At 39.6% G+C, this 27,303-nt stretch overlaps 2 protein-coding genes across 2 annotated transcripts; one reads left to right on the top strand and one right to left on the bottom strand.

The window, feature by feature from the left end:
• Nucleotides 1-4,941: 4,941 nt before the first annotated feature.
• LOC116411010 (vomeronasal type-2 receptor 26-like) lies at nucleotides 4,942-8,023 on the bottom strand (the record flags this gene model as incomplete). The annotated part of the gene is made up of 2 exons (XM_031902773.1): nucleotides 4,942-5,840; nucleotides 7,978-8,023. Coding segments are annotated over 2 exons (945 nt in total), but the record flags the coding sequence as incomplete, so codon positions are not given.
• Nucleotides 8,024-16,440: 8,417 nt separating this feature from the next.
• On the top strand, nucleotides 16,441-21,410 carry LOC101732922. The gene is made up of 2 exons (XM_031901828.1): nucleotides 16,441-18,022; nucleotides 18,365-21,410. Exons 1-2 carry the CDS (start codon nucleotides 16,528-16,530, stop codon nucleotides 21,310-21,312), a joined length of 4,443 nt encoding a protein of 1,480 aa, XP_031757688.1. The 5' UTR covers nucleotides 16,441-16,527; the 3' UTR covers nucleotides 21,313-21,410.
• Nucleotides 21,411-27,303: the final 5,893 nt, after the last annotated feature.

Here is a 27,303-nt window from a genome sequence, read left to right on the forward strand (position 1 = left end):
CACCTCTTATTCTGAGGTTATTTCTCCTGTTTCTGTCCTCTATATCAGCCAGTTTATTTGTTAGGTTATTTACTTCATTTTCTAATGTGCTGTTTGCGTCTATGAGCTCGTTATGGGAGCTTACAAGTTCCGCCATTTTATTTTCCAGGTGGTCGGTGCGGCCCTCTAGTTGCCTAACCTCATGGTTAAGTTCCGCCATTGCACTTTTAAAGTCGGCCTGGATGTCCGATCTAAGTGAGGTAAGTAAGTCTTTTAGTATAGGCAGAGTAATGTTGGGTTGTGTATTTGTGGTCGCTAAGCTTTGCGCTACTATACCTGTACCCTCTGTGGTGCACACCGGACTGCTGCTGTTAGAGTCGGCGCCATCTTGGGATGAGGAGTATGCGTCTGCTTGCGAACCTGTTTTCGGGTAAAACGCTGTCATTTTCATCGGTGACGCTTTCTTTTTTGCTTTGCCCATATTGTGGGTCGATTAGAGGTTGTTTGGTATGGGTTGCCCGTATGTTAGGCTTTGCCCCAAGTGTTTAGAAGCTTCCCCTGCACGGAGCTCTTTTAGGAGACGTCTAGTCACATCGGGTGTTGGCTCCCTGTCCTCTTTCTCATTGGTGAAAAATAAAAATAAAATGATAGTAGAGTTGCACTTATATAATCTGGGGTATGAACTGAATACTTTAAAGGAGGTAATGACTCTGCATTTTTAGAATTTTTTTAAAAATTTTTTTATATTTAAACATTATTACAAAACAAATTATAAACAGAAAATCTCTGTTTCAACAGTGATCTAAATGAAAAATGTGTAACACTTGGGGGCACATTCATCAAAGCACGATTGTGTATGATTAAGAAAAATTTGTATTTTTTTCTAATTTATAGTACTGTACGTATTTTCCATGATATTTTCGTTAATTTCCACGACATTCGGATTGTACCACGATGTTTTTTCGTGCAATTAACGCAAATCAGAAATTTTCGTATTTAATCCGAATTTTTGCCAATCGTACTTTTAAAAATCTGAAACTCGGACTTTGAAAAATCTGCCCCTTGAATTTAGTTTTCATATATTGAAATAGATACTGAAAAAGATTTTTTTATTTGTGTTATAAATACACATTTACAACTAAGAATATCCTAATACGCTGTGAATGATGGGATCTAAATATGCAAACTATGCTAGTAACCACAATTCAATCATAAAAAGTAAATAATCTTTACCAGCCCTATCTCATGGCATAACCTTGATGGTAGCAGAGGACTGGTTTATGGGGAAGGCTTACTATGCTGAATTACAGGGCCAAGACCGATAGAAACAGTAAGGAAACCCTTGACGTGGCCATTCCCGTAGATGGGCCTAAAGGTCTTGAGGAAAAGTGCAAAATAAAGTCAAAAGTAAAAAAGGGGAAATTAAGCTTATATCACTCCCAAGAGGGAATACCATGGTGCATCTAAAATAAATACATTATCAACCTTGTACCACATAATGTTACCAACTCTTTCAAAAGATGCGAAAGCCGACCCGTTTATCTTTCTCTTAGAAAGCATAACTTTGTATTTTGCTAAACATGTATATGTATGCTTGATTTTCTGTAAACATTGTACAGGTAAGGGATCCCTTATCCGGAAACCCGATATCCAGAAAGCCTCGATTTATGGAAAGCCTGTCTCCCATAGACTCCATTTTAATCAAATCATTCAGATTTTTAAAATTGATTTCCTTTTTCTCTGTAAAAATAAAACAGTGCTTTGTACTTGATCCCAACTAAGATATAATTACCCCTTATTGGGGGCAGAACAGCCCTATTGGGTTTATTTAATGGTTAAATGATTCCCTTTTCTCTGTAATAATAAAACAGTACCTGTACTTGATCCCAACTAAGATATAATTACCCCTTATTGGGGGCAGAACAGCCCTATTGGGTTTATTTAATGGTTAAATGATTCCCTTTTCTCTGTAATAATAAAACAGTACCTGTACTTGATCCCAACTAAGATATAATTACCCCTTATTGGGGGCAGAACAGCCCTATTGGGTTTATTTAATGGTTAAATGATTCCCTTTTCTCTGTAATAATAAAACAGTATCTGTACTTGATCCCAACTAAGATATAATTACCCCTTATTGGGGCAGAACAGCCCTATTGGGTTTATTTCATGGTTAAATGATTCCCTTTTCTCTGTAATAATAAAACAGTACCTGTACTTGATCCCAACTAAGATATAATTACCCCTTATTGGGGCAGAACAGCCCTATTGGGTTTATTTAATGGTTAAATGATTCCCTTTTCTCTGTAATAATAAAACAGTACCTGTACTTGATCCCAACTAAGATATAATTACCCCTTATTGGGGGCAGAACAGTCCTATTGGGTTTATTTAATGGTTAAATGATTCCCTTTTGTATTGAATAATAAAACAGTATCTGTACTTGATCCCAACTAAGATATAATTACCCCTTATTGGGGGCAGAACAGCCCTATTGGGTTTATTTAATGGTTAAATGATTCCCTTTTCTCTGTAATAATAAAACAGTACCTGTACTTGATCCCAACTAAGATATAATTACCCCTTATTGGGGCAGAACAGCCCTATTGGGTTTATTTCATGGTTAAATGATTCCCTTTTCTCTGTAATAATAAAACAGTACCTGTACTTGATCCCAACTAAGATATAATTACCCCTTATTGGGGCAGAACAGCCCTATTGGGTTTATTTAATGGTTAAATGATTCCCTTTTCTCTGTAATAATAAAACAGTACCTGTACTTGATCCCAACTAAGATATAATTACCCCTTATTGGGGGCAGAACAGTCCTATTGGGTTTATTTAATGGTTAAATGATTCCCTTTTGTATTGAATAATAAAACAGTATCTGTACTTGATCCCAACTAAGATATAATTACCCCTTATTGGGGGCAGAACAGCCCTATTGGGTTTATTTAATGGTTAAATGATTCCCTTTTCTCTGTAATAATAAAACAGTACCTGTACTTGATCCCAACTAAGATATAATTACCCCTTATTGGGGCAGAACAGCCCTATTGGGTTTATTTCATGGTTAAATGATTCCCTTTTCTCTGTAATAATAAAACAGTACCTGTATTTGATCCCAACTAAGATATAATTACCCCTTATTGGGGGCAGAACAGCCCTATTGGGTTTATTTAATGGTTAAATGATTCCCTTTTCTCTGTAATAATAAAACAGTACCTGTACTTGATCCCAACTAAGATATAATTACCCCTTATTGGGGGCAGAACAGCCCTATTGGGTTTATTTAATGGTTAAATGATTCCCTTTTCTCTGTAATAATAAAACAGTACCTGTACTTGATCCCAACTAAGATATAATTACCCCTTATTGGGGCAGAACAGCCCTATTGGGTTTATTTCATGGTTAAATGATTCCCTTTTCTCTGTAATAATAAAACAGTACCTGTATTTGATCCCAACTAAGATATAATTACCCCTTATTGGGGGCAGAACAGCCCTATTGGGTTTATTTAATGGTTAAATGATTCCCTTTTCTCTGTAATAATAAAACAGTACCTGTACTTGATCCCAACTAAGATATAATTACCCCTTATTGGGGCAGAACAGCCCTATTGGGTTTATTTCATGGTTAAATGATTCCCTTTTCTCTGTAATAATAAAACAGTACCTGTACTTGATCCCAACTAAGATATAATTACCCCTTATTGGGGCAGAACAGCCCTATTGGGTTTATTTAATGGTTAAATGATTCCCTTTTCTCTGTAATAATAAAACAGTACCTGTACTTGATCCCAACTAAGATATAATTACCCCTTATTGGGGGCAGAACAGTCCTATTGGGTTTATTTAATGGTTAAATGATTCCCTTTTGTATTGAATAATAAAACAGTATCTGTACTTGATCCCAACTAAGATATAATTACCCCTTATTGGGGGCAGAACAGCCCTATTGGGTTTATTTAATGGTTAAATGATTCCCTTTTCTCTGTAATAATAAAACAGTACCTGTACTTGATCCCAACTAAGATATAATTACCCCTTATTGGGGCAGAACAGCCCTATTGGGTTTATTTCATGGTTAAATGATTCCCTTTTCTCTGTAATAATAAAACAGTACCTGTATTTGATCCCAACTAAGATATAATTACCCCTTATTGGGGGCAGAACAGCCCTATTGGGTTTATTTAATGGTTAAATGATTCCCTTTTCTCTGTAATAATAAAACAGTACCTGTACTTGATCCCAACTAAGATATAATTACCCCTTATTGGGGGCAGAACAGCCCTATTGGGTTTATTTAATGGTTAAATGATTCCCTTTTCTCTGTAATAATAAAACAGTACCTGTACTTGATCCCAACTAAGATATAATTACCCCTTATTGGGGCAGAACAGCCCTATTGGGTTTATTTCATGGTTAAATGATTCCCTTTTCTCTGTAATAATAAAACAGTACCTGTATTTGATCCCAACTAAGATATAATTACCCCTTATTGGGGGCAGAACAGCCCTATTGGGTTTATTTAATGGTTAAATGATTCCCTTTTCTCTGTAATAATAAAACAGTACCTGTACTTGATCCCAACTAAGATATAATCAATCCTTACTGGATGCAAAATAATTCTATTGGGTTTAATTATTATTTTATTGATTTTTTAGTTGACTTCTTATCCAGAAAACCCTTGGTCCCGAGCATTCTGGATAAGTGGTCCTATACCTGTACTTGTGTTTTAAACGTGAAAAATAAATAAAAACACAGTTGAAAAAATAAAGTAAATAATCAAAAGTTATTTAAATCATGACCCAAACTTTTTAATTATTTATAATACCAATTCATCCACTGGCTCTGGGGAGATTGTAAAAATTTGATTTGAATGTAGACATCATAACCTCATTTAAAATGAATAGTATAACGGTTTTAACTTAAAACTATTAATTTTTTTAAAGCAACAAGCTTAGTGAATTCGGCAAACAGTTACTTTTGTGTTCAGTTGAGGCCTGAGAAATATAATGTAACACTTTGGGGCAAATATACAGCCCAATAACCCAGCACTGGAGGATAAGATGGCAAATATCTCAACTGCCACCATTCTACTGCCCTTACTGCTCAGGTATGCAGGGACAAATGCCCCCCACACGCTACAGAACCCCAACATACTGAAAGTGATGTTTTTAGCCTCATTAAATCGGTCAGGGAAATCCTTGGCTAGAAATGCAGCAATGAAACTTAGTAGGGCCAACGTTCCTATATATCCAATTATACAGAAGAAGAAAGTAACAGATCCCTCATTGCACTGTAAAATAATGGTGTTCCTCTCAGAAAATATATCAACTTCCAGAAATGGGGGATCAAAGGCCATCCAGATTAAACAGATTCCAATTTTGCCCAAAGAGCATATAGTCACAAATACAATAGGCACTTGAGAGCTGATGCACTTCTTCAGCTTGCTCCCAGGCTTTGTGGCATTGAAGGCAATAATAACTGTGAGAGTTTTAGCCAACACAGAAGAAACAGAAATAGTAAATACAACCCCAAATGTTACTTGTCGGAGGAGACAACATATCTGAGTTGGGCGCCCAATGAATAATAAAGTGCAGAGGAAACACAACATGAGAGAGATGAGGAGGAGACAGCTGAGATTTCGGTTATTGGCTCTCACTATAGGAGTCTCCCAATATTTCACAAAAACTCCCTGTACTGCAGAAGTTGTGAGGAAGAGCACCAAGGCAATGGAAGCCAAACTGGCCCCCAGAGTCTCCTCATAGGAAAGGTAGTTTATCATTTTGGGAACACAAGCAGTTCTCTGTTTATTGGACATTTCATACCCAGGGCATCTGAAGCAACTTGGAGCATCTGAAAATAACATATATAAGGTAAGACATATATTTTATATTTAAATACAAATCTCAAAACCAATTCCATTTACCAAGAACCAAATGATTCTTTCTTCCCTTTTCTCTTCTTTCTTTTTTTGTTTGCTTTTTAGTATTGGACTTAGAGTGATGTTCTTGTAAGCAGCCAAAGGCTGGGCAAAGCAACATAGATATAAATTATAAATCTTCGAAAAGCAAGACAAGACATGCAACCAGGTTACACTGATTTATTATTTTTAACAACTGTTAAACAATCAGGAATCAATAGTTGTTATGCTAATAACAGCCCAGAACTAGCTCTCCACTAAGCTGATGTAGAGCATGAGTTACACGTAGAGCATCAGTTACACGTAGAGCATCAGTTACACGTAGAGCATCAGTTACATGTAGAGCATTGGTTACATCGGACACTCTCTCCCAGCTGGAGCCTTGTATTTAATGATCTTACTCACTAGACCTGACTATCTTACTCCCCTGGGATTAACTATAGTAGGAGCTAGGCTATCACTAAGAGGTCCTCATGCACAGGGTTCCTGCAGCCACTACTTTTTCCTTAGGGTTAACACTTTTCATATCTCATGCCTTTCTCCACTCCCAGCCCTTACTAAGGCTTCTTGCCTCTAACAAACATCAACTTTCTTTGGAAGTGTAAATCTAAAGAGACAAAACATATGGTGCCTCCCATTTATGAAGACTAGGGAGTCCCAATTCCAATACTCTTCCCAACTGTGAATCTGCCTGAAGTGAAGGTGAGCAAAACCTTTGCCCTCCCATAATAGTTTATTCAAGATGGATGGGATTGTAGATGTGGAGCATGAAATACCTTTCTGGACATGTCCAACCAAGAAAAGTGGCCATACACGGGATGATTCTAGGTGCCAATATCAGTCCTTTAGACCGATTTGGCAGCTTATTGGCCCATGTATGGGCACTAATGATGGGCCTGCCCGACCAACAACTGGCCCAAGAGGCAAACAACCAAATTAGTGTAATATCACCCACCTATAGGTGGGGATATCGGGAGAAGATCCGCTCACTTGGCCTCAATGGTTCTATTTTCATTAAGTTTATGAATTTGTAATAAAATTTTTCCAATGTGCTCTTCTGTGTATTCCAATATCTGACCGCAGTGCCCAGTATTTGTATTATTTTTATATTCCAATAAGAGAACAGGAATTATTCATAAATTATACTTCATTCAGGTTAATCACTGAGCAATTAATAAATGAGGATAGAAATCTTTTCTACGGACCATCTCCTTTCTACTTCTTTGCATCGTTGCTGCAGTAGAATGTTTATGGGTACAATCTGTGCTAGGCATGGAGCTTGACTCGGTGGATGCAATAGCTAAGAGAAGGATTTTATGTAAAGTACAATCCATTGTGAATAATCCCTCTCACCCGCTATATAGTGTTTTTGCTGAGCAGAAGAGTAGTTTTAGCCAGAGACTAATTACTTTTAGGTGCTCTACAGAGCGACACAGGAGATCTTTTCTCCCTACGGCTATAAAAATTTATAATTCCTCTCTCTCTGTATTTCATACACATATATAATACCCATAAGTGGTTGTTTGTAGGTTGGTATTTATTGTTTTATGAAGGTTTTTAGGTATTTATTATCCGTGTAATATGTTTTTGGAAGGGTTTGTTTAAATTTATTTATTATCTTTGGTAATTGGGAGCACCTGTAACCAAGCATAAACAATTTCCCTTTGGGATTAATAAAGTTTTTTGAATCTTGAATCTTGAATAAAAAAGTAACTTTTAAATTCTGTTTCTAAACAATATCCAATACTCCAGATTTCTACTTCAAGCACCTATTTGCATACATCTATATAGTTCTTACGCTTTTGCACCCCCACAAATGTTTAGCTTTCAGTACTCAGATTGCTAATCAAGTAGCCATGTTTATTGTGCCATAACTTTGCCTCCTTCTGGGCATCTCAGCTTCACCCTAGAGCAATGAGTCTGTATTACATGCAGAACTGCTTTCATTTTGTAGCTACCCATGCCTTTTAGAGATGTCTACCCTCAATAAAGACAATTTGCACTCCCTGATGGTCAATGTTTCTTCTCTTTAATGATTTGCCATCTTCAGCATCCAGATTTGTCTCCTACCTGATGTGTTGGATATTTCCCCATCTACACACGGGACACAGTCATAACAACAAGATGGCGCCCCTTCTATTTTAGACTTTCTATATCCCGGGGCACAAGGTGCATTGCAGAGCAGCTCAGGTGTCTGTATTGTAATATACAAAGACACAGCAAGTCATGGATCAGAACATATACAACATGCTGAGTATACAAAATCGCTGTTCAGGAAATGAAAGCTGTTTTACATTTGTCACTTCCATATCATTAATGGGGAAACAACCCACATGGAAAATTACATAAAATATGAATGTAAAGATGATACCGTATATTCTCAAGTATAAGCTCATCCGAATATAAGCCGAGGTACCTAATTTTACCTAAGAAAACTGGAAAAACTTATTGACTCGAGTATAAGTCTAGGGTGGGAAATGCAGCAGCTACTGCTAAGTTTCAATAACCAAAATAAATACCAATAAATATATAAATAAATATAAATAATAAATACCAATAAATATATAAATAAATATAAATAATAAATACCAATAAAATGACATTAATTGAGACTCAGTAAATATCACCATAACTTTAAGCCTAACTAGTAATAATAATTCAGCTGTCTAATTGTCACACACAATTATCATCACAATTATAATTTTCATGCTAGCCATATGTCCCTTTATGTTTACTTTACTTTTTATGTGCAGGTAATGGATAAGATGATGGTGGTAGACAGAGTTCTTTGTTGGCTGCAGTTTCCCAAAAATACTTGTAACTGTACCTTGATACTGCAGGGGCATCACTCCCTCCCTGGGGCACAAAAGAAGGCACTATTAGTGGCTGGTGGGTTGGTGGGAATCACTGGCCATCTGGTCCCAAAAGAGAAGTGGGCAAGAAGGGGAGCGTTATGTCACTTCCGCCCACTTCCGCCCACTTCCGCCCAGGCTCGAAGAAGAGCATACTGTTAGGTAGCCTAGGGTGCCTAGCAGTGCTGGCGAAGCTGAAGGGGGCTGCAATCGCCGGAGGGGCTTGTGCAGGTCAGGCTTTTTAAAAAAAACAAAAAACGGCGTGTATTCCTCCTGACTCAAGTATAAGCCGAGGGTTCATTTTTTAGCACATTTTTGGGGCTGAAAAACTCGGCTTATACTCGAGTATATACGGTAATTATTTTTTTTAAAAAAAGGGAAATTCAGTAAACCAAAGGACAAGGGTGTGGCTTTTTATAGACAACAGTTAAAAGATGGCTAAATAAGTTGGTGGCAAAGACACTACAATTAGGTGTTTTGGAAAGGGTGAAATTATATTTATCATCTTATTCATCTCAAAATAAATTACTATAGGGCTCATTTACAATTGTGATGCCAAGTGCAAAGTTTTGTGCATTTAATGATGAACAGGGCAGTGTCCAGGCTACAGTCATCCCTAACCATATACCCAAACCACCTAACACTCCCCCAGGCCCATACGGGGAAAATCACACCCAAAGTCCAAGGTAGAGGTTCACAGGATTATTGCCACACTGATTAAAACAGACTGAATAATACAAGTTGGCCAATACTGTAATTGAATTCCTAAGTACCACTGGAATGCTTGGCCAAAGTTCAACAGGAGTGAATAGGAATGAAGTCAGATCAAAGCCATTATCTGCTGGGTAACCTGGGCCTTTCCTGTTTCATACTAAATGGCTGCTCCCTTGGATACACAGAAGCTTATTTATATAAACTATCATAGTAGTATAGTAGTTTTGCCAGTGTAGGGAATCAGGACATTACCATGTTGAAGTGTGGGCCCCACAAGTCAGCGCTGTTATTGATATAAAATTGCGTGCCGTGGTCTGATACATTAAAGTTTCCAACTTTTGTTATAACAGAACGATCCCCCGGTAAGAAAAGCAACTTTATGATGTTAAACTGTGCCGGTGGGTCCCCGTATTTGTCAAAGGAGTGGGTGTCATTGGGAAAAGTGGTAAAGGTCACATTGCGCACAAACTGGTTTATCTGGGAAAGAAAGAAGTTTTTGTTTGTGAATGAACAAGCACATTAGTAATGGGGAGAGCCCCGCCAGTCACTAAAGCTCCACCTCACTTGCATGCAAAGCAGTAGGAATTCTGGGAATTAAATTTGTTTTATTACTTATTATCCCATCAAGTTAACAACTAGGTTTTGATGCACAGGTAGGGAGTGGTTCTGACTTCAAACATTTTTCACAGTGTTGGTGTATACAAATATTCAAGAGTAGTGATGGGCGAAATGTTTCACCAGGCATGAATTTACGCATTTCACCATTGGCGGATTGTTTCGCAAAACGGATGAAAAAATTTGCAGCAGGTCCAAAAATTGTCGTGGGCGTCAAAATAAATAGTTATAATTATTAAAAAAAATTAATACATTTTCATCCATTTCGCGAATCTCTTGAAAGATTCTCAAATTTTTCGGGACAGATTCGGTCATCACTATTCAACAGAAACACAAATACTGAACAATACAAATGGTGGCATAGTAGATAAGAAATTAATCTAGAACACATGGATTTTAGTGACAGTTGTTCAGCTATCCAAGTGTATCAGAATATAACAAAGTGTAATACGGGTGAGATTAAATATACGGTTGGCCTGTTTCTGTTTATGATGATGTAGCGCCCTGGATTCCTCCTGCCAAGAAGCCAGTGAGGCAGGAGACCCAATGGTCTTGGTCTGGTTTGAGGCTCAAATAAGATTTTATGTCTTTAGTAGATCAGACTATGCTTTTACAACTATTTTAGCACAAGTCTCTTTTTCTATCTTGTTTCCCTTTAAACTGGAGCAAAGTGACCTGTATATACAGATTAGCCAGAGACGTAACTAAGAGTTTATACACCTCACACCGAAATCCCCCTCTTCTTGCTTTGTTGTTGGGGGGGGCATGATTTATATAGTGGACAAGAAAAAGTTTCAATGGAAACTGCCTAAGGAATATTGTTTTCATACACCATACAAATGAGATTTTGGGTAAAAACTAAAATCTTAGTTTAGAATTAGTGATGAGCAAAATTTTTCGCCATTGGAGAATTTTTTTTGCAAAATGTGCTGTTTAAAAAAATTGTCAAGTGGTTGCGTCAAAAAAAGTTACAGTTGCGTCATACTTGCGTCAAAAAAGTTGCGTTTTGTGAAATTTTCAGCGTTTTGCTGAAAAATTCATGGAACTGCTGAAAAATTAGCAAAATGTCAAAAAGTTCACAAATTGCAACTTTTTTGAGTGAAGAAAAAGTTGTGATTGTGTAAAAAAAAAGTTACAGTCACGCCAAAAAAGGTACAGTTGCGTGAAAAAAATGCGTTTTGTGAAATTTTCAGTGTTTCACTGAAAAATTTATGAAACTTCTAAAAGATTGCAAATACTGCTGTAAAATTTACAAAATGGCAAAAACAAATCACAAAACGCAACTTTTTTGAGTGAGAAAAAAAGTTGTGTTTGCATCAAAAAAAGTTACAGTCAAGCCAAAAAAGTTACAGTTGCGTGAAAATAATGCGTTTTGTGAAATTTTCAGCGTTTCACTGAAAAATTCATGAAACTTCTAAAAGATTGCAAATCAGCAAAAAACTCACAAAATGCAACTTTTTGGAGCGAGGAACAGTTTTGGTCGTGTCAAAAAAGTTGTGTTTTGTGAATTTTTCAGGGAAACTAGACAGATTTGTTCATCACTATTTATAATTTATAGAAATTTATCAGATAGTTTTATTGTGCCACATCCAATAATGTCAACACACAATCTGCTTTGTGTTGTCATGTATTGCTGGCCCCAGCAACCAAACAGCATTTTAATGCCAAGTTAGAGATAGAATCAGAACAGAGGCAATTAGTTAATTGATAAAGGGAACCGATTCCAAACTTTGTCAAAAAAAATAATTTTCTAATACTAAAAATGAAATCTAACATGACCTTCCCCCCTGAAAAGGCATCCAAAACTCTACTGATATGGTCAGATGATTTGCCCCATATATATATATATATATATGATTTATTTTGATTAATTTTGATTTATTATGGGCATGCTAAACTCCTGTTTCTAGCAGCCTGTAACATTCAAGTTAGGTAGGAACCAGTGTGCGAGCGCTGGATGCAAAGTCTGGCTCTTACGGTATAACAGGAACTCCCAGCCCTTCCCGGTCTTCACCGATGCCCTTTTGGGGCCCCGGAACTTTCTGCTGCGGTCCAAGCTGGGGTCCTGCAAACTTTCAGAGTTCAGACAAAAACGGGGGTACCGGCAAGGCAAGGCAAAATCGTAGTCGGGGTACAGGCACAAGTCAAGGCAGGTAGTGAGAATCGTAGTCGGGCACAGGCAAAAGGTCGAGGCAGGTGGCAGAAATTGTGGTCAGGGTACAGGCAAAGGTCAAAACCAGAAACGACAACCAAAATGCTTAAGCAGGTACTGACAATAAACCAGAAGCCAGCTTGGGCAATGAAACACTGAAGGAAGGGGTTTAAATAGCAGTATTTTGGCGCCAAAACAAAAAGGAACCAGAAGAACTAAAAACCTGTACAAAGATGGCACCCAAAGCTTCAAGGCGCGCAACTGCGCATGTCCGCGCATCATCGCGCATGCGCAGTACCGCCGTGCCGTCCCCGCCGAACCCGGAAGTGTGGGCCCATACCAGAGCGCATCTGCCGGCCGGCGCGAACTAAAGTAGGAGAACGCGCCAGCCCGGCAGAGCGCCTTACACAGCCACAGTGCTGTAAAAGGAGCCACACCGGGATGCTGTATAAGGTACTACACCTCTCCCGTATGGCTGTGTGAAATGTTAAACACAATAGAGCCTTATGTGATCGTAAGCAGACTCTCTCCAAAGGCCTCAGGGATGACGTATAGCTACGAACAGTTACCACTGCACCCTTTGACATGAAGTTTCTGGTGCACAGCATGTATTTTTTACGATCTCTACAGCTGGCTTTATTCACCTCTCTGCCTATCTCCCATCTGGCACGCTAATTTTTGACAGCGACACCGATGGTGTTTCATTTACCTTCCTACCAAGTATACATTGGGCGCACCTACTATGGCAGCAGGAACCACTACCCACAAGGTAACTAAACCTTCTCTGTCATACTGTTTCAATTAAGATTAATGTATGTTCATGATCCATACCCTGGTCTTGTTGATATGTGCACCATCGTTAACTCTCTGTCAAGTGTTATGTGTATTTACGGAACCTTGCTGTCTGGTTATTCTGTTGCTTCTTTAACGCACAAGGCGCTATCTATTTGGTTTTTCTGAAATGTTATAAAATGTTGATGAATTGTTTATTACTCTTTTAGCAGAAAATGAACTCGAAGGACACACAATATTAAGCACATGGCTAACCATTGCTTACGGACATTTATAATGACCAGTATTTATTCTACGAACATAAATGAAACAACAATGAATATTTCTTGTATATTAATGTATTTGTATTTTATACATGGTGATTTCGTTTGACACTTTGTTGTTCTTCACTTTGATGTATATAACTCGTATATAGCAGTGTAATGCACATCATGTTTACGTCACAATCCTGTGTTTCCCGCCACACTGGGTATTTAAGTCTAGTTTTTTATGTGTGTGTTAACTTTGATAAAGGCTACAGGAGTAGCCGAAACGTCAGTTCTTCACTATTCTTCAATAAACTATTGAGTTTTGTGATAAGTCCTGTGTGGAGCGGCCCATCTTTTGATTGATTGTCTACGTATTGAGGACTGCACCCAGGCGTTCATTGTTGAATTATGGTGAGTGCCGACCTACTCTACATTTTATATATATGTATAAATATATATAGTAACTGTCTTTTAGTAAATGTATACAAACTACAGTTTTTTAAAATTAATATACAAAATATACATTGTTGTTATCTAATAGTTGGTTTAGCAAATCTATACAAAACAAACACTTAAATGTACAGCTTGGAAGGTGCACCTACCTGCCAGGGTTTTACTTTATGTTTCAGACTTTCTAACTTGCCCCAGTGATTGGCCGGTGGCTGAGCAGAGTAGAGATTGTGCAGGGCGCGCGCCAGTGCATAGACTGCAGTGTAAACTCTATAAGTCACTCTGTAATGGTGATTCCCATACACTGATACATCTGCCTCACTGAAAGTCGCATTCCCTGGGCAGGTTTCCTTCGTTACAGACATGGGGATGTCTATGAAAGGGCATACAAATAACAAGTGCCATGTATATGCAATCAGTGCATTGTTGGGGTAGTTATTAGGAGAAAATGTATAGAAGAACTGCTTAAAGCCGGGGATCTCTCCTTCCTGGATCAACAGGGACAAAGAGCCATTTAATGTGAATTCCATCTCCTGGTCATTAAGCATTATAACATTGTATATAAAGGAAGTGGTGATCCATAACTTTGGGGGGAGGTCGTAAAGAGAAGATAAGTATACAAGGTTGGTTTCCCGGCTAATAAACAGGACAATCACAGTGGTCTTCTTAATCTCCTTAGGAAAATCAAAAGGAAACGTAATTAAAGCAGAGAAGGCCAAACAGCCCCCCCTACTGACAAGTTCCTTACTTATCCTTTCCCGGGCTCTGTACCCTGTGGCATCATCTGATATAATGAGTCCGACCCATTTCCAGCCAAAGTGCTTCAGTATCTGCACAATCCCATCCATTTCTGCCTCCTCATTGGGGATAGTTCTGTAGAATGATGGGAACTGGGTTCTGTCATTAAATACTGGATCCATGGCGCCGTAACTGATCTTGGTGTAAACAAATAAAGACAGGTGTTATGCCTCCAGCACTGTTTTATTGTTTTATTGCACCACCTTGTGGTTTCTTGAGGTATATGTTTTGATTGTTTAAAGAAATGTCCTTTTCAGCCTACCGTACTTTACCATGTGACCATGGGTAATACAGGAAAAGGTTCAGTATAGCTGCCATCTTAGCAGCATTAACAGTGCAATAGCAATCCTGCATAATCCTACCCAATCCAGCCCCGTGGAAGCATCGTTGGTAGGTATCATCCATCCCCAACCCCTAGGTTAATAATACAAACATATATCTTCCATGTTTATACCTTAATGTGGTTTATAATTGTTTATGTGCAGTCACTTCAGGGCACATCTGTTCTTACCCAGGTATCTAGGCCTTAACCCCCACTCAGATGCCTCTCATCTTTTATGTGTTTGTACATGTATAAACCATAATGTTTGTTTACTGTACTTATCATGCTGTATAGTAAATGCTGTCATATTTCTGTTTCCCCAGTTTCACACCTTCCCCTTTGTTAATAAAATGAAGCCTACCAACCCGTCTCATTGACTTGATGAAGGGAGGAGTTTAACTGTATGTCGAACTACACACTGCCCCAGGGTAATACGTAGGGAGGACAGAACAGTGAAACAACGGCTGCACAGCAGGCAGGACAAGCTAGGAGCTACACTGCAAGTGCAGGCAATCTTTAAATTCAGCCACTGCTACTAAGTCACGGTAGCCCAGAGAAGCCACAGCAGCTACAGCAGGCTGAAGACTTCTCCATTATTGTATAATGTCACAGAAACGGACACCCTCACTAACAACAAGGTCCCAAGTCTCGGGTTCCTCCCAGCGCTCATCTGTCATCAATGCGGCCGCAATTGCCCGCGCGAAGGCAGAAGCAGCCAAGGCCCGAGTCTCCTTTGCAGAAAGGGAGATGGAGGCAAAAACAGAAAAAGCACGCCTAGAAGCAGAGAATGCACGCTTAGAAGCGTCTCTAGAAAAGCTGGCCATAGAGAGGGAAGCTGCAGCAGCCATAGCTGAAGCAGAAGCTCTAGAGGCAATCATATACCCTGACAGCGAAAGACACAGCAGGGCACCAGATCTAGAGATTGAAGGTCAAGACCCACTGCAGCGCACCTCTGAGTATGTCCAGCAGCATTCCAAACAAAACACAGATTCTCTTTCAGCACAAGAACCAGGTCAACGCGCTACCAGAGAGCCAGACCAACAATGCTATACGACTCAAGAAGTCAGCAGCAAGTCACAAGTGCACCAGAGAGGTAACGCAGAGCAAAATGATCCTGCTTATGGCACCCACATCAGCTGGGTACCCAAGCCTACGGGTAACCCTACAACTACTTCCTCTGATATGTTAAGGCGGTATGTCACAAGTCAGCCTAAAGAAGAACCTCCAGACAGGTATGATTACACAACACCTTCTCACTATAACACTCATCCACCTACCTACCATGGTGCCAACCAGGCCACAATGGACTTTGCCAAGTTCTTTGCCCGGCGTGAGTTAATCACCAAAGGACTTGTAAAGTTTAACGACCGCCCAGAAGGCTTCAGAGCCTGGCGATCCTCCTTTCAAAACACGATCAGAGACTTAGACCTATCATACAGTGAGGAGATAGACCTACTTATCAAATACTTAGGCACTGAGTCTGCAGAGCATGCCAAAAGGATCAGGGTGATCAACATAAACCACCCAGAGACTGGTCTCAAAATGATCTGGCACAGACTTAATGAGTGTTATGGCTCAGCAGAGGTAGTAGAGAATGCCCTCTTCAAAAGAATTGATGATTTCCCTAAAATATCCAATAAAGGTTACCAAAAACTTAGGGAACTAAGTGACCTGTTAATGGAACTTCAGGTTTCTAAAGCCGAAGGAGACTTACCAGGACTTGCATTCCTGGACACAGCCAGAGGTGTTAACCCCATAGTGCAAAAGCTACCCTACAACTTGCAAGAACGGTGGATGGCACATGGGTCTAAATTCAAACAAACATACAATGTCACATTTCCCCCCTTCACTGTGTTTGTGGACTTTGTATACCAGCAAGCCAAGATGAGGAATGACCCCAGTTTTGATCTCACTCTGCCACATGCCACCCATTCAGTACCTAATACTCGCAAAGCAGTAACAGTTCACAAAACTAATGTTTCCTCTTCAGGTTCTTTCCACAGATCTGCTGACAGCTCTCAGGAGGAGACAAACAACAAAGACCCTGGTAAGCAGTGTCCCCTACACCAAAGGCCTCACCCTCTTCTGAAATGCAGAGCCTTCAGAGGAAAGTCCATAGATGACCGCAAAGCCTTCCTAAAGGAAAACCACATCTGCTACAAGTGCTGCTCATCAACATCTCACCTTGCCAAGGACTGTAAGGTCAGTGTAAAATGCACAGAATGTGACAGCACACACCACAACACAGCATTACACCCTGGGCCAGCCCCGTGGACATTACCTCACAACAAGGGTACTAGCGAGCATGGCGGGGAGGAAGGTGACACTGCTACAACTACACCAGAGGTCACTTCACAATGTACAGAAGTCTGCAAAGGAGCCATAGGTGGCAGATCCTGCTCCAAAATCTGCTTAGTCAAAGTATACCCGAAAGGCCAAAGGGATAAAGCTATTAGACTTTATGCAATCATGGACGATCAGAGTAATGGATCTCTAGCCTGTCCAGCCTTCTTTGATTTATTCAATATCAAAGGCCCAAGCATTCCTTACTCCTTAAAGACTTGTGCAGGAGTTATTGAGACAGCAGGGAGGAAGGCATCTGGCTACCAAGTAGAGTCCATAGATGGACAAATATGCTTGCCTTTGCCACCTATAACTGAGTGCAGTCGGATACCAGATAATAGGACTGAGATCCCTACACCAGATGCAGCACTGCACCATGCACACTTGAAATGTATAACGCACTTAATCCCTGAACTTGACCCTAAGGCCCAGATAATGCTTCTTCTTGGAAGAGATATCCTACGGGTCCACAAAGCAAGGGACCAGATAAATGGTCCTCACAATGCACCTTATGCTCAGAAGCTAGACCTTGGATGGGTCATCATAGGTGATGTATGCCTGGGAGATGTACACAGACCAACCAACATCAACACTCTGTATACTAACACATTAGAGAATGGCCGCCCTTCTCTTTTTCAACCATGTCCAAATCGCTTTCTGATTAAAGAGATTCAGAATAACGCTTATCTAACCAACCTCTTAGGAGAGAGCTATCCCTGCGCTAAGGATGATGATCATTTGGGTTGCAACGTGTTCCAGAGATCCAAAAATGACAATCAACTTTCCCTTTCCATAGAGGACAAAATCTTCCTGGAAATCATGGATCAAGGTATGTGTAAAGACAATGCTAACAGCTGGGTAGCCCCACTTCCTTTCAAACCACATAGACGTTCCCTTCCTAATAACAGAGAAGAGGCATTCAAACGTTTCACTTCCCTCACTCGCACATTCCAAAGGAAACCAGAGATGAGAGAACATTTCTTTACATTCATGGGAAAAATATTTGAGAATGGTCATGCAGAAACTGCTCCTAGTATTACAAGGAAAGAAGAATGCTGGTACTTGCCAATCTTTGGAGTATACCACCCAAAGAAGCCAGGTCAGATCAGAGTTGTGTTTGATTCCAGTTCCAAATATGACGGTGTTTCCCTAAATGATGTACTTTTAACAGGTCCAGACCTCAACAACAAACTCTTGGGGGTACTCATACGTTTCCGCAAAGACCCTATTGCCTTTATAGCAGACATCCAGCAAATGTTCCACAGCTTTCTTGTGAGAGAAGATCATAGGAACTTCTTGAGATTCTTCTGGTTCAGAGACAATGATCCAGCGAAAGATGTCCTAGAGTACCGCATGAAAGTGCATGTGTTTGGAAACAGCCCTTCCCCTGCAGTGGCCATATATGGGCTCAGACGGTCTGCCCAGGAAGGAGAAGTTGACTATGGCAGAGATGTCACACAATTTGTTGAGAGAGACTTTTATGTAGATGATGGTCTGAAATCATCACCCTCTGAGGAGACAGCAATCAGTCTGCTTAAGAGAACACAAGACATGCTAGCCTGTTCCAACCTCAGACTGCACAAAATAGCCTCCAACAGCATAGAGGTAATGAAAGCCTTCCCTTCCCAAGACCATGCTAATGATTTAAGAGACCTAGATTTGGGTACAGACACATTACCTGTACAACGCAGCCTTGGCCTAAACTGGGACTTGAAATCTGACACATTTACATTTCAAGTGAACAAGGATGAGAAACCCTTCACTCGCAGAGGAGTCTTATCTACAGTAAATAGTTTGTATGACCCTCTAGGATTTGCAGCTCCAGTGACTGTTCAAGGCAAAGCTCTACTACGAGAACTAACTGTGGAATCTTGTGACTGGGATTCCCCACTCCCAGCAGCAAAGGAACAAGTCTGGATAGAATGGAGAGACTCTTTAGGAGCATTGTCTAGCATTCAAATTCCAAGGCAATACACTTGTACTCCTGCTGCAGGAAGAAAAGAAAGGAAGCTTTGTATATTTTCCGATGCTTCAACCAAAGCAATAGCTGCTGTTGCCTACCTTAAGACTGTAGATTGCAAAGGACAGTGCCACATTGGATTCATTATGGGTAAAGCAAAACTAACTCCACAACCTGAGCACACTATACCCAGATTAGAGCTATGTGCAGCTGTGTTAGCAGTGGAAATGGCTGAACTCATCACTTCAGAAATTGATCTTCAACTAAGTGAGGCTGAATTCTACACAGATAGCAAGGTAGTGTTGGGCTACATCTGCAATGAGACCAGACGATTCTATGTCTATGTAAGCAACAGAATTCTGCGCATACGGAGATCAACACACCCAAAACAATGGCACTATGTACCTTCTGAGAAAAATCCAGCAGATCATGCAACAAGAGCTGTACCCGCAGCTTGTTTAAAACAAACCTCCTGGTTTACAGGGCCTTCTTTCCTGTATTCATCTGAACAGAATGACCCTGCTGATGGGTATGAACTAATTGATACAACATCTGATCCAGAGATTCGTCCACAAGTATCTACACTCTGCACTGATACTTCAAGTATGCACCTTGGGTCTCATCGCTTCAAGAGGTTCTCCACTTGGAAGTCTCTAGTCAGATCTATTACCTGTCTGCTTCATATAGTGAAGTCCTTCAAGAAGGGTTTCCCTTCAACATCCAACTGCAAAGGCTGGCACTACTGTCAAAGGGCACATACCGTTGATGAACTTGAGCAAGCCAGAAACATCATTCTTCTAAGTGTACAGCAGGAAACATATGCTAAAGGGCTTGAGTGTATCAAAAGCAAAAAGGCTATTTCCAAAGACAGTGTGTTAAAGAAACTTGACCCATTTATTGATGAAAATGGCTTACTGAGAGTTGGTGGTCGCATCATGAAAGCTACACTTGAACAAGAAGAGAAAAACCCACTGATAATTCCCAGCAATCATCACATTGCATCTTTACTTGTTCTACATTATCACCAACAGACAAGACACCAAGGACGTCTGTTTACAGAAGGTGCCCTGCGTGCAGCAGGATTCTGGATAGTTGGAGCAAAGAAACTTGTAAGTAGTGTTATCTTCAAATGTGTCACTTGCAGGAAACTTCGTGGCATGTTTCAGACTCAGAAAATGGCTAATCTGCCAGCAGACAGACTTAGTACTGAACCTCCATTTACAAATGTTGGCCTTGATGTATTTGGCCCCTGGTCTGTGACTTCACGCCATACTAGAGGGGGTCACGCTAATAGCAAACGCTGGGCAGTAATGTTTACTTGTTTGAGTATCCGGGCAGTACACATAGAGGTTATTGAATCCATGGATACTTCCAGTTTTGTCAATGCTCTCAGGAGATTCATATCAATTCGAGGGCCAGTGAAAAACATTTACTCTGATAGAGGGACTAATTTTGTGGGAGCCTGTAAAGAGCTAAACATTCCTTCAAACATTGACAAAAATCTTGTTGAAAAATACTTGTCTGACCAAGGTTGTGCATGGACATTCAACCCTCCTCATTCTTCCCACATGGGAGGTGCTTGGGAAAGGATGATAGGAATAGCACGCAGAATTCTTGATTCTATGTTCTTACAGGAAGGGTCAACAAGGCTTACTCATGAGACTCTCACTACTTTCATGGCAGAAGTAGCAGCCATTATGAATGCCAGACCTTTGACCTCTGTATCCAATGACCCTGAGGATCCCTTCATACTTACTCCATCCACCTTGCTTACTCAAAAGGTCAGTACCATCAAAGCTCCTCCTGGTGAGTTTGATACCAAAGACTTATATAAGCGCCAGTGGAGACAAGTTCAAAGTCTTGCTAATACCTTTTGGGACAAATGGAAGAAGCAGTACATCTTCACCTTACAGTCTAGGAATAAGTGGCAGTCTGACAAACAGAACATTGAACCTGGCAACATTGTTCTCATGAAAGACTCTCAGATCAAGAGAAATGAGTGGCCTCTAGGACTTATCACCAGAGTTTTCCCAAGTGAGGATGGAAAAGTCCGGAAAGTGGAGGTCAAGGTTGTAAGGCAGAATGAGACTAAACTTTTCCTTAGACCTATATCTGAACTAATCCTATTGCTTTCTTCCACAGAACTTTCAAATGGGTGATATCTTACAGTATCAGACGGGGAGTGTTATGCCTCCAGCACTGTTTTATTGTTTTATTGCACCACCTTGTGGTTTCTTGAGGTATATGTTTTGATTGTTTAAAGAAATGTCCTTTTCAGCCTACCGTACTTTACCATGTGACCATGGGTAATACAGGAAAAGGTTCAGTATAGCTGCCATCTTAGCAGCATTAACAGTGCAATAGCAATCCTGCATAATCCTACCCAATCCAGCCCCGTGGAAGCATCGTTGGTAGGTATCATCCATCCCCAACCCCTAGGTTAATAATACAAACATATATCTTCCATGTTTATACCTTAATGTGGTTTATAATTGTTTATGTGCAGTCACTTCAGGGCACATCTGTTCTTACCCAGGTATCTAGGCCTTAACCCCCACTCAGATGCCTCTCATCTTTTATGTGTTTGTACATGTATAAACCATAATGTTTGTTTACTGTACTTATCATGCTGTATAGTAAATGCTGTCATATTTCTGTTTCCCCAGTTTCACACCTTCCCCTTTGTTAATAAAATGAAGCCTACCAACCCGTCTCATTGACTTGATGAAGGGAGGAGTTTAACTGTATGTCGAACTACACACTGCCCCAGGGTAATACGTAGGGAGGACAGAACAACAGGAGAAAGGTAATTCTCTAAAAGTAACCTACACACACCAACTAGCACTGTGGGAAACGTTTCCTGTACTTTACACTGGGTCAGTGTCAGGGGTAAATGACTGGCCTTGTGTCTGTTGTACAGGTATGGGACCAGTTATACAGAATGCTTGGGACCTGGGGTTTTCTGTATAAGGGGTCTTTCCGTAATTCGGATCTCCTACCTGACATCTACTAAAAAAATATTTAAACAGTAATTAAACCCAATAGGGCTGTTCTGCCCCCAATAAGGGGTAATTATATCTTAGTTGGGATCAAGTACAGGTACTGTTTTATTATTACAGAGAAAAGGGAATCATTTAACCATGAAATTAACCCAATAGGGCTGTTCTGCCCCCAATAAGGGGTAATTATATCTTAGTTGGGATCAAGTACAGGTACTGTTTTATTATTACAGAGAAAAGGGAATCATTTAACCATTAAATAAACCCAATAGGAATGTTCTGCCCCAATAAGGGGTAATTATATCTTAGTTGGGATCAAGTACAGGTACTGTTTTATTATTACAGAGAAAAGGGAATCATTTAACCATGAAATAAACCCAATAGGACTGTTCTGCCCCAATAAGGGGTAATTATATCTTTGTTGGGATCAAGTACAAGATCATTTTTTACTAATACAGAGAGAAATCGGAAACCTTTTTTATTGAATTATTTTTCTTTTAGTGAATTATTTGATTAAAATGGAGTCTATGGGAGATGGCTTTTCCATAATTCTGAACTTTCTGGATAATGGGTTTCTGGATAAGCGGTTCTATACTTATTGATACATGTATTATAATATAAATAAGGCACTGCCTCACTGATGCTAATAGAAACATTATAGGTTGAAGACATAGGTGCAAGGGCTTAATTAAGATGTTTTCAGTTGTACTCAACTGTATGGGGCAGATTTATCAAATCACGAGTTTGAATCCCGAATGGGAAAAATTCGGATTGGCTACGATAATTTCTGAAGATCGCAAATATCACGAAAATGCTTACGAAAAATTGTATTAGTCACCATAATATCGTATTGGTGATCCGAAAGTCACAAAATTTGCATACCAAATGATTGTAAACAGCGGGAAAACCTTTCCAATATTTTGTGCACAAAAGTACGAAAAAGTCGTGGCAGCCTCAAAAAAGTTGCACAAGCGACGAAAAAGTAGGTGAAAATACGCGTTCGTGGATTAGTAAATCTGCCCCTATGGCTTGTAAATGAGGCCTCAGTCACTTCAACTTTTTAGTACTCTGGATGTACCCGAAGTTACATTACTGTTATACACAATGTAGAAAATACTTCACACTCATTGCAGTGTTGGGTACAGGCTGAAATCCCACTGCCAGGGAAGCCATTCTGGGAAAGCCTCCTTGAGGCCTGATAAAGGGCTGGTGGTAAGGCTGAATCGTTGCCTGTTCCTGGCACAATAAAAACACTGCTTTTCACTGCTTCAGTGTGCTGCTGGTTGGGTTTGATATTTTTATTGTGTAAGATCCAGATTTGCTATGTAAACAGTGTCATTTAGAAATAAAAAGTACCCCATAAATATTATGGCAGAATCCCTTTAAGGAGTCGTTTCCTTAAGGCTCTGCTGCCTTCGTGCAGCTGTATGGGATCTGGGCCACTTATGGATATTCTTTGTTGCCCCTGCTACCCCCCATGGTGGTATATAGATACGGCCGATATATTGCTGTATACATTTATCAATTGTGAGTATTTTCAACCATTGGATTGCATTGCCTTGGGCAATAAACCCAGTTCTGTTCAGTTTTGCTGCAAAGAGCTTCTGGTGTCCTTAATTTTGTCTTTCTATTTACTTAATTACATTTGGCAGTGGGAGGTGTAGATCAACAACTATCCATACCTACTCTTCTACAAAGAGAGTCCATACATACTCTTCTACATAGCGAAGGCCCATCCTAAGAAAGAGAGTCCATACATACTTTTCTACATAGTGAAGGCCCATCCAAAGAAAGAGAGTCCATACATACTTTTCTACATAGCGAAGGCCCATCCAAAGAAAGAGAGTCCATACATACTTTTCTACATAGTGAAGGCCCATCCAAAGAAAGAGAGTCCATACATACTTTTCTACATAGTGAAGGCCCATCCAAAGAAAGAGAGTCCATACATACTTTTCTACATAGCGAAGGCCCATCCAAAGAAAGAGAGTCCATACATACTCTTCTACATAGTGAAGGCCCATCCTAAGAAAGAGAGTCCATACATACTCTTCTACATAGCGAAGGCCCATCCTAAGAAAGAGAGTCCATACATACTCTTCTACATAGCGAAGGCCCATCCTTAGAAAGAGAGTCCAATGTACCCAATGCTCTAAACCAGTCTAGCTGGACTGGTCTGTTACCAGGAATTCCATATACAAAAGAAACACTTTAATCCACAGCTTCAAAGCTGCACCTAACTGTTAGGGTTGGAGGTTTCTTTTCAGAGTCTCCAATTGGCCCCAGTAAGCAGAGAAGAGATTGTGCAGGGCGCGCGCCAGTGCATAGACTGCAGTGTAAACTCTATAAGTCACTCTGTAATTGTGATCCCCATACACTGATACATCTGCCTCACTCATAGTCTCATTTCCGGTGCAGGGTTTAACTGTTTCTTCTGATATTCCCCTGATAAAGCTGGGAGTGTCTGTAAAATAGCAGTTAAATAACAATTGCCATGTAGATACAATCAGTGCATCGTTGGGGTAGTTGTTGGGAGAAAATCTATAGAAGAACTGCTCAAAGCCAGGGATCTCTCCTTCTTGGATCATTAAGGACAAAGAGTCATTTAATAATTTCATTGTTAAACCATTAACCCTTTCACTGCCAGCCGTTTTGGTCAAAGCAGAACTTGTATTGCTCGACAGTTTTTTAACATTTTGCACTGTTTCACTTTAGGGGCCTTTCCTCGGGGGGACTTTTAGTTTACCCAGAAAAACAATATATAGGTTTTTTTTTCAGGACAACCTAAGCTTTCAAAATATGGTAGAATTTTTGTGTAATTCTAATTCTGCAGCAAGATATAGGCTTCTAAATGTCTAAAAATGAAAAAAAAAATCAAATTTTCCATAATATAAACACACATACAAGAAACAAAAATTATGTTATGCACGAATATACAACTGATTTGGAAAGTCCCATGTCTCCTGAATGTGCCAATGCCAAATATATATAGTTTTATGGAGATTTCTCACTTGTATAGGTCAAAAACAGCAGTACCCTACCAAATTTCCAAAGCACTGCTCCAGAAAGCTGCATACTTTAGAACAGTTTCTGGGGAATACAGAATAGGTAGAACTGTCTGTCTACTCCAAACTATCAAGTCGCAATGCTTTCCTAAAGTTATTGTTTTTTATCAAAATTTGTGAAATTTTTAAAAAAAATTGCTTCAAAGCTTCCAGTCTATAGTATCTTATCTTCTACAGGTCATAAAGTAACCAAATAAAACTCCCTAAATATGAATGCCAGGGGTCCCCTGAACAGTTTGATGCCCAATATGTATAGGTTTAGCTAAGTATGTGGCATGTAGGGGCCCCCAATATGAACATACCCCCATATGATCTATCATTTCAGCTCCTGCAAAATCAACACATTTACATCATTATATGTGGGATAAAGCTAGTAAAAAGTACACTCACCCCAGAAAGCCATATATTTTTGGAAAGTACACATTCCCCCGAATCTAAAATGGGTACCCATGTCTTTCTACTCCAAAGTACCAAGCCGCACAGCTTTTCTAAAGTTGGCAATTTTGATGACAATTCCAAAAATCCCCTCAAAGCTTCCAATTTGCAGCATCTTATCTCCCACATAGCATTAGGTACCAAGATAAAACACCCTAAATTTGAACGCCAGGGGTCCACTTAACAGTTTGATGCCCAATATGTATAGGTTTACCTAAGTATGTGGCATGTAGGGGCCCCAATGGGAACATACCCCCATATGATCTATCATTTCAGCTCCTGCAAAATCAACACATTTACATCCTTTATGTGGGATAAAGCTACAAAAAAATTACACTCACCCCAGAAAGCCATATATTTTTGGAAAGTACACATTCCCCTGAATCTATAATGGGTAAACATTTCTTTTTGCTGCAAAGTACCAAGCCGTAAAGGTTTCCTAAGTTTGCAGATTTTTATGACATTGCAGAAAATCGCATAAAAATGTTGCCATTTGCCGCATTTATCTCACACAATTTCTTGATAAAGATCAGATATTATAGGAAGACCATCTCCATTAGAAGCCATAGAAATAGCTTTATTAATTTCCTTTTATTTCTTTTCTATTTCCTTTAAGTAGTTCCTATATGAAGTTATCTTACTGTAAAGTACATTAGTTATGAAGCAGCCTTGTGCATATAGAGTAGATGGAAACTAATATATAAAGACAGAAATCAGCATTAATTGTATGATTTATAAATAATAATACACATACCTGTGGGTAATTAAAGACTCCTACAAGTTGGGCAATGCTATATGATGTACCAGTAGACAAGTCTCCCACAAATCCCACCACCTTACTGTTCCCCCAGCAGCTGAAATTGGGAACATTTTGTTGTTTTCCAGAAATTGCCCCCAGTGCGCCAGAGAGAGACTTTTTTGCAGAACCACAGGAGTCAAATATCTGGTAGCCCAGAGTTATATTGGGCAGGATCCAGGGACTCCTGTTTATCTCCTCAACTGCAAATATGAAGGCCAAGTAATGGCGGTAATATTGCAAAGATATCCTGAAAAATAAGTTACAAAAAATATAACAAAAAAATATATAATCTTGTAATATTATTTCAATTCATGTTCTCATAATCCGTCTTTCTAACCTATTTAATATGTGTTTTATCTGTGCTGAAAATATGTAGAAATCCATCCAATCAATTTATGGACCAAAACACGGGAGTCTTTCTGTCAAAAATTTACCTGTAGGGAATAATGTACCTATTGCCTGAGTCTGAGAGGAGTCTCCATCACTTTCTGTTTTCACTTTCTCCCTCAGACAGTCAACATTTGGCCATGTAATAAATATATTCCAAAAAAAAAATCTTTGGCATTCAGCAATAGTTTAGTGAGTGAACTTTCAGGGTGGTAGTTAGTGAAGAGCGCTGGTAAGGCCCCATCTAGAATATGCAGTTCAGTTTTGGTCTCCAGTGCTCAAACGGGACATTATTGAGTTAGAGAGGGTCCAGAGAAGGGCAACTAAGCTGGTAAAGGGTATGGGAAGTCTCAGTTATGGGGAAAGACTGGCCAAGTTGGGTCTGTTTACACTGGGGAAGAGGCGCTTAAGGGGTGACATGATAACTATGTATAAATATATAAAGGGATCATATAATAATCTCTC

This window comes from Xenopus tropicalis, chromosome 5 (genome assembly GCF_000004195.4).
Source record: "Xenopus tropicalis strain Nigerian chromosome 5, UCB_Xtro_10.0, whole genome shotgun sequence".
Classification (NCBI taxonomy): domain Eukaryota; kingdom Metazoa; phylum Chordata; class Amphibia; order Anura; family Pipidae; genus Xenopus; species Xenopus tropicalis.